This window comes from Rhinatrema bivittatum, chromosome 5 (genome assembly GCF_901001135.1).
Source record: "Rhinatrema bivittatum chromosome 5, aRhiBiv1.1, whole genome shotgun sequence".
NCBI lineage: Eukaryota > Metazoa > Chordata > Amphibia > Gymnophiona > Rhinatrematidae > Rhinatrema > Rhinatrema bivittatum.
The window spans coordinates 175987634-176004823 of record NC_042619.1 but is presented as its reverse complement, the minus strand read 5'-3'; the positions used below and the strand labels follow the sequence as shown (position 1 = coordinate 176004823).

Here is a 17190-nt window from a genome sequence, read left to right as displayed (position 1 = left end):
GTCCCCATTGTTAAAATATTACATTAAAATATTTAAAAGAACTGGGGGTTTTTTAATAGATGCTTTTTCCAAAATTACAGTAAGCTATGGTAATGTAGAGTTCCCTGTACATACCTGGATCAGTCCAGACAGTGGGTTATATCCCCCGACCAGCAGATGGAGTCAGAACAGAGTTTGAGAGCGTCAGCATATAGAGTAGTGCACCCTCTGCTGGAGCTCAGTATTCTTCTGACTCCAGCAGATGTGAGTGGGGGGATCCACTAGCTCCCCCAGATTGACAGGGTTTCTTCATTTTTGGTTATTTCTTTCTTTTTCTCCACAGTATTTCCCTGTCTTATGTTTCTCTTCATTTTGGATCCTTAAAATTAAAAAAAAAAAAGACTTTTCAATTTTTGAGGAGGCGTGTGTCTGTGGCTCTGCCGTCTCTATTCTGTACTCCTTTCCTCTTCCGTTGGGGTAAGTGGAAGTTTTTTGAGTTTCTTTCTCCACAGGTTTGCTTCTTTTTGGTGGTGCCCCGTGGATGCCGGTGGTTCCGGCCGCTCCACGCGTCGTTTGTGGTTCCGCGGTTCGCAAGCTCCGCCCGCGGGTGTGTGCTCAACTGAAACGGGGGTTTTCCCCCGCAGTTCCTGGACCCCTTCGGCGGGTTGTTAGGGCCATTCCAGGCCCCCCCGCGGCACTAGCTCGTTTTTGGCCCCCCCGAGGCTTTTTTCCCGGTGCTGACATGCCGCGGTCCTCTTGGTGTGAGGCCTGCAGCGAACAGAGGAATCAATTTCTGAGGGAGGGGCTTTGTGAGCGGTGCTTCCCCGATGGGGAAGGCACCCTGCAGTCCTCCGGTGCGATTTCGGACCTGCCGCCTCCTCAGCCCGGGCGGTGCGGGCCAGCCACGACGCCGCCTTTGGCGGGAACGGCGGCCATTTTAGGGGGACAGCGTGAGACGGACTCGCTCCCAGATGCAGACAGGATTGGTTGCACTGGCTCTCAACAGGCTTTGCCCCCGGCGGAGGGTTTGCCCGACCGGGGCTCCCAGGACGGTCCCCCCCCAGGGATTCCAATCAGCTCCCCGTTTTTCTCACCTGATTTTATTCTGGCAATGCACATGACTTATTTGCAGGGTATGGGAGCGCAGGTGCCGAATCCCCTGGGGGCCCCTCCCCCCAAGATTCCTAAACTTGCTGTTGGTCTCACCGCCTCGCCCGTTACGCCTGGATCCCTGCCGGGTCCCTCTCCCGTGCCACCCCGGCGTACCACGGGGGCGGCTTCGCCGGTGAGAGACGACTCCCCGGAACCCCCGGAGGCGCATCCGGATGGACATACGGAGGGGGACGACCCTCGAGCCCTACGGATTTTTCAAAAAGAAGAGCTGGATGAACTCATCCACCATATTATTCAGGAGCTGGACCTCGACCCACCTCCAGATCCGCCGATCCCTGTGGCTCCTGCCGTCGCCACCTCTTCTCGCAAAGGGGATCCAGTACTTGCTGCCCTCCGTCGTAGGGCAAGGGCTTTCCCTATCCATGAGTCCTTCCTACAGCTTCTCACCAGGGAGTGGGACAATCCCGAGGCGTCCTTGAAATTCACACGCGCCATGGAAAAGCTATACCCACTCCCTGAGGATTTTTTGGATCTTATCAAGGTGCCCAAGGTGGATTCAGCGGTGTCGGCGGTGACCAAGAGGACGACCATCCCGGTCACGGGTGGAACGGCCCTGCGGGATACACAGGACCGTAAACTAGAAACCTTCCTCAAGAGGGTCTTCGAAGTCTCCTCCCTAGGTATGCGGGCCGTGATGTGCAGTTCGCTCGCGCAAAGGGCCAGCTTACTCTGGGTACAGCAGCTTCTCACCTCTCAGGAGTTGCCCCCCGAAGAGGCCGCCCAGGCGGACCGTCTCGAATCTGCCATAGCATACGGGGCGGACGCCTTGTATGATCTCTTTCGCGTAATGGTGCGGTCCATGGTTTCGGTTGTAGCAGCCCGACGGCTCTTGTGGCTTCGCAACTGGGCGGCGGATGCTTCCTCCAAGTCGAGCCTTGGCTCCCTCCCCTTTCGGGGGAAGTTTTTATTTGGAGAGGACCTGGATCAGATCATCAAGTCACTGGGGGAAAATTTGGTGCATCGGCTGCCGGAGGATAGACAGCGTTCCTTCAGGTCATTTTCTTCCGGTAGAACCAGGGCACAGCGATGTTATAGGTCTTACCGGCAGTCCGGTTCCCGGACACAGCCGACAAGATCCCAGCCTTGGTCTCGTTCCTTTCGTGGGCGGAGGCCCGCAAGAGAGGGTCCAGGGCAGGGAAATCCACCCAGAAAGTCCTCCCAATGATGCCAAAGGAGACCACTTCTCACCTCTCCAGATCGGAGGCTGCCTCATGGACTTCTACGAGGAGTAGGCAGTTATCTCCACGGACCAGTGGGTGCTGGACACCATAAGAGACGGTTACGCCTTGGAGTTTGTCCGCCCCCCGAGGGACCGGTTCATCTTCTCCCCCTGCGGTTCGGATCTCAAGAGGATAGCGGTTCAACAAACACTAGACCGACTGCAGGAAATAGGGGCCATCGTTCCTGTCCCCTTCGAGGTGGGCTTGGGCCACTATTCCATTTACTTCATCGTTTCCAAAAAGGACGGTTCCTTTCGGCCCATCCTGGACTTGAAGGAGGTAAACAAGGCCCTCAGGGTCAGCCGGTTCCGTATGGAGACTTTTCGATCAGTGATTGCCGCAGTGCACAAGGGAGAATTCCTCGCTTCACTGGATCTCTCGGAAGCATACTTGCACATTCCCATCCTGCCGGCTCACCGGCGGTATCTTCGCTTCAAGATTCTCGGTCAACACTTTCAGTTCAAGGCGCTTCCCTTCGGTTTGGCGACCGCACCTCAGACCTTCACAAAGATCATGGTAGTGGTGGCGGCGGCCCTCCGCAAGGAGGGTATCCTAATACATCCGTACCTAGACGACTGGCTGATTCGAGCGAAGTCCTTCTCACATGGTCAGACCTCAGTGGCCAGAGTAGTACAATTCCTACGCTCTCTGGGCTGGGTGGTGAATCTTCCAAAGAGTTCCCTTGTGCCCTCGCAACACCTGGATTTCTTAGGAGCGAGCTTCGATACCCGGCGGGGTATGGTGTTCCTGCTCCAGGACAAGACGCAAGCCCTGAGGGAGCACGTGTCTCGGTTTTTGGCTTTGGAAGAACCAACCGCCTGGAATTATCTGCAGCTCCTGGGAGTAATGGCCTCCACCATCGACATGGTACCCTGGGCGTTTGCACACCTGCATCCGCTGCAGGCGTCCCTGCTATCCCATTGGAAACCAGTCTCCCAGGAGTATCAGGTGATCCTGCCGCTTCCACCATTAGCCAGGAAAAGCCTGGATTGGTGGCTTGTCCCCTCGCATCTGGCTCGGGGAGTCTCGCTCAAGGTTCCCAATTGGGTGGTGATGACCACCGATGCCAGCCTCGCGGGATGGGGCGCCGTCTGCGAAAGAAGCGCCACGCAGGGGACTTGGACGCCAGAGGAGGCAAAGTGGCCGATCAATCGCCTGGAAACGAGAGCCGTGCGTTTCGCTCTCCAGCGTTTTCTTCCCCTGGTGCGACACAGAGAGGTGAGGATCCTCTCGGACAACGCCACCACCGTGGCCTACATCAATCGTCAAGGGGGGACAAGAAGCAAGCATGTCTCCCTTGAGTCAACTCCCCTGATGGAGTGGGCGGAGAGCAATCTCGTCCGGATAGTGGCCTCTCACATCGCTGGGGTGGACAACGTTCAGGCGGACTTCCTGAGTCGTCAACAGCTAGACCCCGGCGAGTGGGCTCTCTCCGAGGCAATGCTTCTCATCGTCCGTCGTTGGGGGACTCCACGCCTCGATCTAATGGCGACCTTTCTCAACGCCAAGGCTCCACGCTTCTTCAGCCGCAGAAGAGAGCGCGGAGGGGATGGATGCCCTCGCCCTTCCGTGGCCGTCGGATCAACTGCTCTATGTGTTTCCTCCTTGGCCTCTGGTCGGCAAGGTTCTCCGCAGGTTGGAACATCATCGAGGGACTGTAATTCTCATCGCCCCGGAATGGCCCCGTCGGCCATGGTTCGCAGATCTACTTCAGATGACGGTGGACGGCCCACTTCGCCTATCCCATCTTCCTCATCTTCTGCGTCAGGGGCCGGTATTTTTCGAGCAGGCAGAACTCTTCTGTCTTGCGGCCTGGCTTTTGAACGGTGCTGTCTCCGCCACAGAGGCTACCCGGAGACAGTGATCTCAACGATGCTTCGTTCCCACAAGCCTTCGACCTCCGTCGCTTACGTTCGAGTTTGGAAGGTCTTCGAAGCCTGGTGCTCCGACCGCGGGGTCCAAACCATGGAGGCGACTGTCCCGCTGATCCTTCATTTCCTACAGGATGGTCTGGATAAGGGTCTCGCTTATAATTCGCTCCGGGTTCAGGTGGCGGCCTTGAATGTCTTGGTACAGAAGGACTGCTCTCTACCCCTTCAGCTGGATATCGCACGTTTTCTGAAGGGTGCCAAACACCTACGGCCACCGGTCAGGGATCCTTTCCCTTCTTGGAGCCTCAACTTGGTGCTGCGAATGCTGTCGGGCCCTCCTTTTGAACCCCTGAGGGGGTCCTCCCTCAAGGACCTGACCCTCAAGACGGTTTTCCTGGTAGCCATCTCTTCTGCTCGCCGGTTCTCAGAGCTCCAAGCCTTGTCCTGCCGGGACCCTTATCTGCGTTTCTCCGACTCCGGGGTTTCCCTTCGTACGGTGCCATCCTTCCTACCAAAGGTGGTCTCGGCCTTCCACGTCAATCAAACGGTGGAGCTTCCAGCGTTCGCTCCAGAGGAACCCTGGTCTCTCCGGCTCCTGGACGTCAAGCGTGTGCTGCTCCGTTACCTGGAGGTTACCAATGACTTCCAGGTATCCGATCATTTGTTTGTCCTCTGGTCAGGACCGAGGAGAGGTTCTCAGGCATCCAAGACGACTATTGCGCGCTGGATAAAGGACGCCATCTCATCGGCTTACATTGCGGCGGGGTGGGTGCCGCCTCGCAGCGTGTCGGCTCATTCCACGCGATCCCAAGCGGCGTCCTGGGCGGAATCTCGCTCCGTTTCCTCCCAGGAAATCTGCCATGCGGCGACGTGGAAGTCGCACACTTTTTCCAGACATTACAGACTACACCTGGCGCCTCAGTACACGGGTTCTTTTGGCGATCAAGTTCTCAGAGCAGGTCCCTCAGGACCCCACCCGGTTTAGGGAAGCTTGGGTACATCCCACTGTCTGGACTGATCCAGGTACGTACAGGGAAAAGAAAATTATTCCTTACCTGCTAATTTTCGTTCCTGTAGTACCATGGTTCAGTCCAGACACCCGCCACTAGGGGTTTCATTATGTCCTGCTCGGATTTTTCCAGGTAACTTTCATTCTGTTTGTTTCTGATTATTGTTACTGTTCACAGCTCCTCACAAGTTGACTGTTGGTGGTCCCGTTGACCGTTTGTTTACTTATATCTTTCTCTGTTCCTTTTTGGGGACGGATCTGGATCCAAAATGTTGTGTTTTGCTTTTGGGCTTTGCTATGCGTAATACTGAGCTCCAGCAGAGGGTGCACTACTCTATATGCTGACGCTCTCAAACTCTGTTCTGACTCCATCTGCTGGTCGGGGGATATAACCCACTGTCTGGACTGATCCATGGTACTACAGGAACGAAAATTAGCAGGTAAGGAATAATTTTCTTTTCTAGTAATCCTGTAAAAAAAAATATTTTAGATTGCAAAGTATGCAGTGTCATATGCTGCGTGATTAATAGTGCTCATAATATTTTTAAGAGGAAATATTTGGTGGTCTTTTAGGTTTTGGTTTGCATGTTCAATCCTGAAGATGTTTATACTTGTAGAATGTGCTTTTAGGCATTGATCTATAGGTCTTCTCAAATAATTATTCTCTTGACCTAAGAAGATCAGTTCAGTTGCATTTCTGTGTGAAGTGTCACCTAGACATTGAAGTATGTTGAATTCAGTTACTGTGACAATCTATATCCTATTCTGTTAGGGGCACTTGTCTGAAGCATGGTCCCGTGTGACAAAAAATGCCATTGCAGAAACCATCATTGCTCTGACCAAACTGGAAGAAGAATATCGATCCCCTGTACGATGCATCGCAACAACCAGAGTGAGTACTTTGCCTACTTTTCCTGCAGAAATGAAGATGACAAAAGTTTGAGGTATATACAACAGTTGTATGCTTCTATCTAGAACAAATTAGAAGTCAGACTTACTTGGGCATATTCCCCAATGTAAAGCTGCAGTGTACTAAATAAGTAATAGCTTTGTTCTGACAGATATATGTAGTTACAATTTTTATTGCCATATATTTTTATTGCCTTGAAAATTAGGTATAAAAATAGACAATTTTGAGTTATAGTCGCACAGTTTTAAGCCAGATTCCAAATATTTTCAAAACAGCAAATCAACTTTCAGGTGGCTTAGCTGCACCTATGAAATTTTCCCCACAACTGGCAGTAAGACTAGACCCAGTTAAATTTCCCTTCACACAATAATGATCAAGTAGAAATTTCCCCATCCCCTACAGTACCTGAATGTAAACCAATTTGAATTGTCAAGAAAAGCAGAATATACATTTTTAAAAAGTTAAAATGTTAAAAATATTAAATTGTACTGGAAAAGTGCTTTTGCTAGTAGAGCCGTGTTGAAATTAGCTCACACTTGAAATTTTGAAGTAGGTAATTTTTCACTAAGCTGCCGTGCAACAAGCAACACTGTACCCTGTATATCTTTAGGAAATTCTCAAATTTTCCGGTTGCTCCTGCTTTCTGTGTGGCTGGATTTCTGGGAAAAGCTGTGCTTATAATTGAATATTCTTCCCTAACCTAAAGATGCCCATAGAAGTGCCTCTCTTATATGCAAGTAAAAGTATGCATTCTGAAGTAAGTGCATACTTTTTACCTGCTAAACACGTGGAAGGGGGACTTTTCAAATAGCCAAGTTTCTCACTGGACAAGCAGGATGGTAGTCCTCACATATGGGCGCTGTTGCAGGATTACCATAAGACCCTCCAGCATCTCTCCGCCAACTCCTCAGTCAGGAGGTCTGCGAGACGGTCAGAGGAGGACTTTCTACCGCCAGAGGAAGTACTATCCTCCGGCCCTCGTGCCCGTTCACAAAAGGGTGAGCTCCCACGGCTGTCCCAGGCAGCAGCGAGCTCCCAAGCCTCAACAGATGTCCTAACCAAATCCTGGGTTGGGATTTTGATTTGTTCATAGGGAGCATGAGCCAGCTGCCTGTACCCAAGACGGGGGCAGGCTACTGTCCTTTCAAATCGGTGGCCCAGTTTTAACTTCGGACCAGTGAATTCTGTCCATTGTCAGTCAAGGGTACCGATTAAATCTATTGGGAGTCCCACCAAATTCTCCACCGTGCCCATTTTGTGGGCCACTAGTGCGCCCTCTTAATGGCCAGAGCGGTCAAACCTGTCCCCCCAAGGCAAAAAGGACAGGGATTCTACTCCCAGTACTTCCTGATTCCAAAGAAAACAGGGGGACTCCGTCCCATCCTAGACCTAAGGGCCTTGAACAAGTTTCTAAAAAGAGAAAAGTTCAAGATGGTTTCCCTGGGCACCCTTTTTGCCCTCCTGCAAAAAGGGGACTGGCTATGCTCTCTCGATTTAAAGGACACGTACACCCACATCGAGATCTTCCCCAGTCACAAGAAGATTTGTGCTGAGAAAACAGCACTTCCAGTACAGAGTGGTGCTGTTTGGGATTGCGTCAGCCCCATGTGTCTTTACAAAGTGCCTGGCTCTGGTGGCGGTGCACCTCTGAAGACTGGAAATGCATGTTTTCCCCTATCTGGACGATTGGCTGGTCAAGAGCACCCCACAGGCAGGTTCAGATTGGATCTTGCACTTGACCATCCGGGTGTGGAGTCACTAGAGTTCATCATCAACTACTCGAAGTCCCATCTCAACCTGTCACCTCAATGGACGTCATAGGAGCCCTGCTAGACACAGCTCAGGCAAAAAGCCTTTCTGCCGAGCTCCAGGGCGATCACTTTGGTGTCCATAGCGGAGGTGATTCAACATAAGAACATAACATGCCATAATGGGTCAGACCAAGGGTCCATCGAGCCCAGCATCCTGTTTCCAACAGTGGCCAATCCAGGCCATAAGAACTTGTCAAGTACCCAAAAACTGTCTTCCACACTACTGTTGCTAGTAATAGCAGTGGCTATTTTCTAAGTCCACTTAATAGCAGGTAATGGACTTCTCCTCCAAGAACTTATCCAATCCTTTTTTAAACACAGCTACACTAACTGCACTAACCACATCCTCTGGCAACAAATTCCAGAGTTTAATTGTGCGTTGCATGAAAAAGACCTTTCTTCGATTAGTTTTAAATGTGCCACATGCTAACTTCATGGCGTGCCCCCTAGTCTTTCTATTATCCGAAAAAGTAAATAACTGATTAAGATTAACCCATTCTAGACCTCTCATGATTTTAAACACAGAGCCAGCAGGTATCAGCTCGACAATGTTGAGGCTGTTTGGGCCACATGGCTGCAACCATCCATGTTACTCCCTTGTCACATTTACATATGCACAGAGCCCAATGAACCTTGAGGTCACAGTGGCGCCAGGCCATCCAGAACCTCCAGGCTCACATCTGCATCACTCTGTCTTTCCAGGACTCCTTGTCCTGGTGGTGGGCTCTCTCGAATTTGGATCAGGGAATATCTTTCCACACTCCCCCTACCCAAATTGTCCTTACCATGAATGCGGCCATCCTGGGGTGGGATGCTCCATACCCAGGGTCTGTGATCCACCCAGGAAGCACCATGGCAAATCAACTGGAACTCTGGGTGATCAGGTATGCTTTATGGGCTTTCAGAGATTGGCTGTCCAACAAAGTTGTCCTGATCCAGACAGACAACCAAGTAGCAATGTGGTATGTCTACAAGCGGGGTCGTACTTCCTGTGTCAGGAAGCGGTCCAGATCTGGTCCTGGGCTCTGTCCCATGGGATGTTGTTCCGGGCCATGTAACTTGCTGGAATGAAGAACGTGATAGCGGAGTGAGTCGAGCGTTCAGAACCTATGAGTGCTCCCTGAACCAGAAGATGGCAAACCAGATCTTCTGTCTCTAGGGAAGCCCAGAGGGGGACTTGTTCATATCCCCTTGCAATAGGAAGGTGACTCAGTTCTGCTCCCAAGTACAGGTCAGACGGCAAACCAGCCTCGGATGTCTTTGGCCACCATTGGGACAAGGGTTTTCTCTACGCGTATCCTCCAATTCTTATAGTCACAAAGACTCTTCTGAAGCTTCGAGAGGACCGGTGGACTATGATTCTCATAGCCCCCTGTTTGCCAAGACAGGTCTGGTTTCCACTCCTTCGGGAGTTGTTCATCTGGAAACCGATCAGTCTGGGAACTTCCCCAGATCTCATCACACAAGATCAGGGCAGGCTACGGCATTCCAACCTCCAGGCCCTGTTGCTCAGAGCCTGGATGTTGAGAGGCTGATTCTGCAGCCACTTGATCTTTATGAAGATGTGTCTGAGCTCCTAGTGGCTTCTAGAAATCCTTCCACTAGAAAGTCCTACAGACCGAAGTGGAGGAGGTCTTCTGTGTGGTGTGAACAAAAAGCCCTAGATCCTTTCTCCGCACCCCCCCCCCCCCCAAAACACACACACAAAAACTACTTGATTATCTTTGGCACCTTTCAGAGAGTTCATCTAAGTGCAATTGGCACATATCACCAAGGTGTGGATGGTTGCCTATTTTTGGACAGCCGATAGTTATACACTTCAGTTGAAGCCTCCCCTAAGACCTCCCGCTATGTCTTGGGACCTCAACGTGGTGCTCATTGAACTGTTGAAAACTCCTTTTGAGCCGCTGAAGTAACTGACCTGGAAGGTCATATTTTTGGTGACAGTCGCTTCAGCATGCAGGGTCAGCAAGCTCCAATCCTTAGTGGCCCATGTGCGAGCAGTTCCCATGAAAGAGATCTGCAAGGCTGCGACATGGAGTTCTCTCCACACATTCGCATCACACTACTGTCTGGATAGGGATGGCCGATGTGACAGGTTCGGCTCAATCTGTCCTCCGGAATCTCTTTGAGGTATGGAACCCAACTCTTCCTGCCTAAGGTCCATTATTTGGATTCAGGCTGTCTCCCCCTCTGTTACCAACAGCACTGTTGTTGTGCCCGTTGGCACCTGGTTGGTGTCTGTTGGTCCCCTTTTGTGTTGGGGAGCAGCCTGTAGATAGGAATTCACCCATGTGTGAGGACTACCATCCTGCTTGTCCCAGGAGAAAGCAGAGTTGCTTACCTGTAACAGGTGTTCTCTTAGGACAGCAGGATGTTAGTCCTCATGAAACCCCACAGATTTGGGTTATTCCTATGGTTTGGCTTTTTTTTATCATAATTCTATGTTATGATACTGAAGAGGGGACCCCTTGTAGTATAGGGCATATTGGGCATCTTCAGTGTACCCAGTCAAAGTTCTGGAAACTTTGACATAAGTTTTCCATGCTGGGCTCCATCCGATGATGTCACCCATTTGTGAGGACTAACAAAGCATACAGGAATAAATATCCCTTTAAAGGTGTCTGATAAGTCTTTAGAATTCAGCCCCACCTCAAAAGGCAATTAGCTCATCTACTGGAGGGTCCTCTGGCTTTGGCAGTCTCCGGGCCTCATAGTGGTTGGGGTTTGGCTTCCTTACAGTGACTCCATTTGGCAAGATACAGTTCACTGCATATGTGTGATGATAAACCAAAACGTGTTTGTAAGTGTTCTTGCCCCATTACAGTTCAGCAGCATTGCAATCTAGAGTCCAGCGATAATCTGGGTGCTCCTTACGGTATTTCCGGGGTAACAATCTTTTATAATGGTGCGGTCAGCATATTCTGCCAGCCAAGCTTCCCGGATCTCCTCGATAAAGTTCATTTCACGACCGGGCACATAAGTATACTGTAGCCTGAACATGGCCTGCACCCTTTGCTCCAGCAGCTGGTGGCCATGGTAAAACTTGTGCAAGTTGGGTTGCTCTCCCAAAATACTGGGGACACTATTAAGCTGCTTTGAAAGGTGACTCCTCAGGTTGAAAGGTCTGAGTGGGAACCTGCTGATCCAGCCAGGCTCCCAGTGAAGAGGGGTGGCTTAAAACCTCTTCACAACAAAAAAAAATGTATTTTCCTTCTTGAAAAAACAGGATACATTTCAGCCATCAAAAATCTTACTCAGAAAGAACTGTCCCCAGTTTTGCCCACCTAGGAAGTAGAGTAGTGCACAAGGGTCTTCAGTCCTCTTGCTTGAGAGCCCTTTTGCCCCAAAGGGAAATCTGGGAAAAATCTATCTTACTGAACTAAATACTTAGGGATCTTTTAGCAGGTTGTGCACAGAGACGAATTCTCTACAAAAAAGGGGAAACCTGATGAGGCAGCGGGCCTCAGCAGGGAGGAAAAAATCCTACATCTTGCTTTTCTGGTGTCTGCTCTAAAATGAAACTAGTCACTCCTTAAACCACAAAATGGCTGGTTATAAGGGCATGAGTAACCAATCCCTGCTGTCCAGGTGGGAGGAGGACAAGAAGGGATGGATAGCTTAAGATGTTTTAGAAAAGGGCAATGAAACTGAGGCATATAGTGCAAAACTGTAAACTTAGTCAAGAAAAAAACTAATGGAATAGTGTATTATGATACTATTAAGGCTAACAAATAGGTTGGGTTGGGAGAGGCAGGTGTTGGTTTAAGCAATGGGAATTTTCTTTTCTTTCTTCTACACCAGTCCAGAATGATTTGGTTTAATCCCTCTTCCAGCTGATGGAGGCAGAGCACTTCCTTATATTTTTTTTTTGTAATGACTTCACTACTACATATGTGAAGTACATAATGGGTAAAGTCAGCTTATGGAAGAGGGCAGCAGCCCTCTCATTACTTTTGGAAAAGCTCCTGAAAGTTTATCAGTGTAGTGAGCCTACAATTTCATAAGCACTTTTCCTCCTAGGGGTAATTTTAGAGCCTAAATGAGCTGTCCAAACCACTAAAATGGAGATGATGGACTCAGGTACAGGCTCCAAATCACAATTTAATCAGTTATTGTCATACCCGAGGCAGTTGTGACATGAAATCCAGCTGTTGCAACTGGAGTGGTGGCCATATTTAAAACCATTGGTGCAAGACCCAGCACTGCACAGACTATTAAATTTAAAAAAAAAGAAAAGATCATCCACCAATTTTGGCTTCTGAACAAAGCACCCATCAGAGAGCAGATTATGATTCCAGTATACCATCAACAAGTGACTATTCACCCAAGTTGGGTTTTTTTTTTAACTCCTGCATTAAACATTTTGTGCATTATAAAACAAGGTGAAGCAGGAAGCTTCAGTTATGACTTCACAAACGTACCAAGATCATTTTTCTTTCCTTTCAGAAAAGTTCCAGAAAGAAAGACTAGACGAGCCAGTAGAATTAAATTCTCCACAACCTATTGACCATTCAAATGAGAATATAGAATAAGTTTTTAGGTGAAGTAGCTATAATTCCCTGAAGGAGGGGGATATTTATTCTGAAGGGGAAGATAATTCTATTATCTGCCTTTTCCATAAGAATGAGATTACAGCACTGATTTCACAAGTGAGTTCCTCTTTAAGGTTAGCTGAAAATAAAATTGAAGAGACCCCTGGACTGGGATTCAGCAATTAAAGGATTATGCAGACTACCTACTATCTTTTCCCTCTATTCAGAAATAGAAAATATAGTGTAATCTGAATGACATTCTGTGGAAAGCAGTTTCAAATGCATGAGAATCTTCAATGGATTCCTACATGATAAGGTCTGAATTTCAGATATACATCTTGTTGACGTGATTAATACAAAAAATACTGTTGTAGTGGATCCCCTGTTTTGGTGCTTTATCTTTGACTAGGGGTGATACGGGTGCTTGTATTTAATCCTGAACTCCACAGGAAGCCAGTGGAGTTTGACGAGAACAGGGGAAATATGGTCAATTCTATTCTGTGAGCAGTAATTGGTCGTGCAGCAGAATTTTGTAGTAAATGCTATGGCATAATCAAACAATGGTGGAAGACCCAATAAAGCGAATTACAATAGACCAGTGCAGTTAATCAAAACTCCTGGACTACCATCTGAAAATTATGTGGAGTAACGGTGGTTTAAGATCTTATCGCAATCACAGCTTGCAAACACCAGAGCGTACCACTGATTTGGCTTGTGGAACACAGTCCATCTAGAACTCCATGATAATACCTAGGCTCCGTGCATGTTGAGAGATGGGTATAATTACATCTTCAATATGAATATTCAGTGGGACATCAAAATCATTATGTCGAATCACTGTAACTTCAGTTTTTGCAAAATTCAAAGTAAGTTTGTTGTGATTCATTCGTTGCTTAATGTTGTTTATGCAAAGTGAAATTGTGGCAGAGATATTAGATAAGGTTTTAGAAAGTGAAATAAAACTGAACATCATCAGCATAGATATGGTAACCAGTAGAAAGGATGGAGAGAATTTGGCAAATCAGGGCCAAGTAAATATTAAAAAGTAGAGCAGAAAAGGCTGATCCTTAAGCAACACCTGAACAAATGGGGAACAATTTGTGTCACTTGCAATCCACATAAATCTGCTGACTTTTTAGGAAGTCGAATACTTTGTAAGCCCCACTGTATGTTGAAAGGCAGACAGGTCCAGAAATAATCAGGACCCATTCAAAAAGAGTGCAATCATTTTCTTGGGCAGATGTAAGAGTTGCAAATTCTACAGAGATTTGTAAAGCAGCCACATGATCAGCATTACATTCTTTTACTAAACATTATAGAGTGGAGGTTCTCACAAAAGAAGCTCATTTGGAGCAAGCATTCAAACATCCTCCCATTCAGAATAGTTGGGCTTTTGTACTTCCCAGTCATTCTAGACTGGTGTAGCAGAAAGCAAAGGAAAATATGTAATCTTACTTGATAATTTTCTTTTCTTTGTTTCTGCTACACCAGTCCAGAACACCTCACCCCCCAAGGAGCTAAATATTTAAAAAAAGAAAAGAAACAATTTTTAGAGTTCATTCAATTAAGATTTTGACAAGGGATCTTCTTTAAAAAAAAACAACAACTTATTAGCTATAGATATTTCTGGCTCTCTGAAGTTTTTAATATCCTTTATCAGAGGAATACTGGCTTTACTTGTTATTACGTCACATATGTAAGAAGATATAATTTAAAAAAAAAAAAAAAAAAAAGCAAGTGCTCTGCCTCCATCAGTTAGAATATGGATTAAACCTAATGGTTCTGGACTGATGTAGCAGAAATAAAATGAAGGAAAATTCAGGTAAAATCTAATGTGTTCTTATAAACACATCTTCCTAAAGTGGTAGAAAACCCAGAGAGAAAGTGTCTGCATTAATGAAGACTCTGTGGGCCAGTTTGTTTTTTATCTACCATCATGTGCTGTGATTGAGGGAAGCTGAGACTTCATAAGATTGATGATTAAGGTCATAGTAACAGCATTTTATTATACATTAAAATTCAGCATGTTTGTTGTGAGTCTCTTCGTATAATGTTTTGTATTCCCATATGATTTGGGATTTTTGGCTCCTGCTTGGCAGAGTTCTTCTCGTGGATTTCCCCTTCTACCAACTCCATGTCTGGGGTCTCGAGCTCGACCCCACACAATGTAGATATTTTTTCACAGAAAGGGTGGTGGATGCATGGAATGCCTTCCCAGAAGAGGTGGTGAAGACGAGAACTGTAATGAAATTCAAAAGATCATAGGTTACACACTGCGGACTCCTAGAGGCTAAAGGATAGAAATGAAGAAATGGGGTAACCTGTGTAACATTAGGTGTAATATTTCTGCATGAAGGTAACCTGCACGGAGAAGCAGTTACTTCTGATATTGTGGTAAAGAAGATTATCCCAGGACAAGCAGGATGATAGTCCTCACATATGGGTGATGTCACTGGGCAGAGCCATATCACGGAAAACTTTCTGTCAAAGTTTCTAGAAACCTTTGACTGGCACACTGAGCATGCCCAGCATGCCATTATCCCTCTAGCCACAGGGGTCTCCCTTCAGTCTTCTTTTCTCCGCACTGCAGTCAGCTTCGCTGTTAAGGAGCCCTGTGTAGTTCTTCACACATTTTTTCCTCACGGAAAAAGTTCAAAAAAATTCTCAATTTTCCCCCTTCATAGGGGTCTCCCGTTTTTACATTGATCGGTGAGTAAATCCTCTTGCGGTCGATACCGTTCCATCGGGTTTTGTTGCCAGAAGGTCGTCGATGGCTGTCCGGCCTTCAAACAATTCTTTGTAATGGCAACCGGGTTCAAAAAATGCCCAAATTGTCCTCAGACAATGTCAATTACTGACCCCCATGTCGAATGTGTCCTTTGTTTGGGCTCGGGACATAGTGTAAATGCATGCCCTCAATGTGCCGAAATGATGGCTAAAGGCAGACTGGCCCGTCTGGAAAAAATGGAAAGCCTTTTCCATATTCAACTTCTTACATCGACCTCAACGTCGACGCGGTCGTCACCGGCAGGAGCAGCTAAAAAGATAGTCATTAAAACCAAGTGGCATGAAGGAAGTGGTGACTATCCGTCCCAGTCACCATCACGGTCCTCGATAAAATCGACTTCGGTGTTGGAAAAGAAGATTACCGAGCACCGAGAGAAACATCGGCACCGACATCGACGGACTTCCACGCCCGATGTCGGCTCGATTCCCGGACGGCTCCGATATCCATCAAGCCACTACCGAAGAGGGCTTGGATAGAGGAGCCATCTATGTCCTCGATGCCTCTTAGTCTAAGGTGATCCCCCACCGATATCGGTGCCAGGTTCTGGACCTCCACAGAGATCTGTGGAGGAGCCAGCTCCGCCTTCTCTGCCACCCCCTATAGCTGCTCTGACCTCACCAGCTATAAGAGAGGAACTGGACGGTTTCATCCACCAGGCAGTAGTCCAAGCTCTTCGAGACCTCCATCCACTGGTGCCGATACCAGCACCAACACCGACGCTGGAGCCATCGGTGTTCACTCCATTGCGCGAAAGAATCAATGCCTTGATCGGTGCCCTACCGATGAAACCACTGCCATTGAAGCTGATGACGCCGATAAAAGACCCAACATAGATTCCAATCCTCGGTTCTTCGGAGGATGAAGCCTCAGGTTTTAATTTACCATTGCCTGAGCCGATACCAGGGCCATTAGGTATCTCTCAACCGAGACTCCCGACCATTCCATCGGTGCCATCGATTCCACAGCCACCTCCATCGATGCCACCAAGGTTTCATCCTAAACCATCGATGCCTTTACATGCCTCTATGCCATTTCTTCCTCCTCATTCCACTCTTCCACATCATCCCTCATCGGATACCTGGGAGGATGTGGATACAGATTCCATCCACTGGTGCCGATACCAGCACCGACGCCGGAACCATCGGTGTTCACTCCATTGCTCGAAGGAATCAATGCCTTGATCGGCGCCCTACCGATGAAACCACTGCCATCGAAGCCGATGACGCTGATAAAAGACCCAACACCGATTCCAATCCCCAGTTCTTTGGAGGATGAAGCCTCAGGTTTGAATTTACCATTGCCTGAGCTGATACCAGGGCCATTAGGTATCTCTCAACCGAGACTCCCGACCATTCCATCGGTGCCATCGATTCCACAGCCACCTCCATCGATGCCACCGAGGTCTCATCCTAAACCATCGATGCCTTTACCTACTTCTATGCCATTTCTTCCTCCTCATTCCACTCCTCCACATCATCCCTCATCGGATACCTGGGATGATGTGGATACAGATTCCTCGGAAGATGTATCATCTGACCCATCTCCACCATAAGAGAGGAGATAGTCACCTCCAGAGGACCTCTCTTTTTCCAATTTCGTCAAGGAAATGTCTGATACAATTACTTTCCAGTTATTAACTGAAGAGGATACAAGACATAAAACTCTGGAGGTTCTACAGTTTGTAGATCCCCCCCCCCCCCCCCCAAAGGAAGTACTTGCCATCCCAGTCCATGAAGTCCTAGTTGATCTTCAACATAGATTATGGGAACATCCTTATTCAATTCCACCAGTGAACAAGTGGACGGATGCTACATACTTAGTCCAACACATACCAGGATTTCAAAAGCCTCAGCTTCCACACCAATCTTTGGTGGTTGAGTCTGCCCAAAAAAGA

At 48.0% G+C, this 17190-nt stretch overlaps 1 protein-coding gene across 1 annotated transcript in view; it reads left to right on the top strand.

The window, feature by feature from the left end:
* MYCBP2 (MYC binding protein 2) overlaps window positions 1-17190 on the top strand; it is a 1075853-nt gene that overhangs the window by 939095 nt on the left and 119568 nt on the right. Inside the window, 1 exon segment of the mRNA XM_029603038.1 lies at window positions 6025-6144. Within this exon segment, the coding sequence (XP_029458898.1) occupies window positions 6025-6144 (120 nt within the window).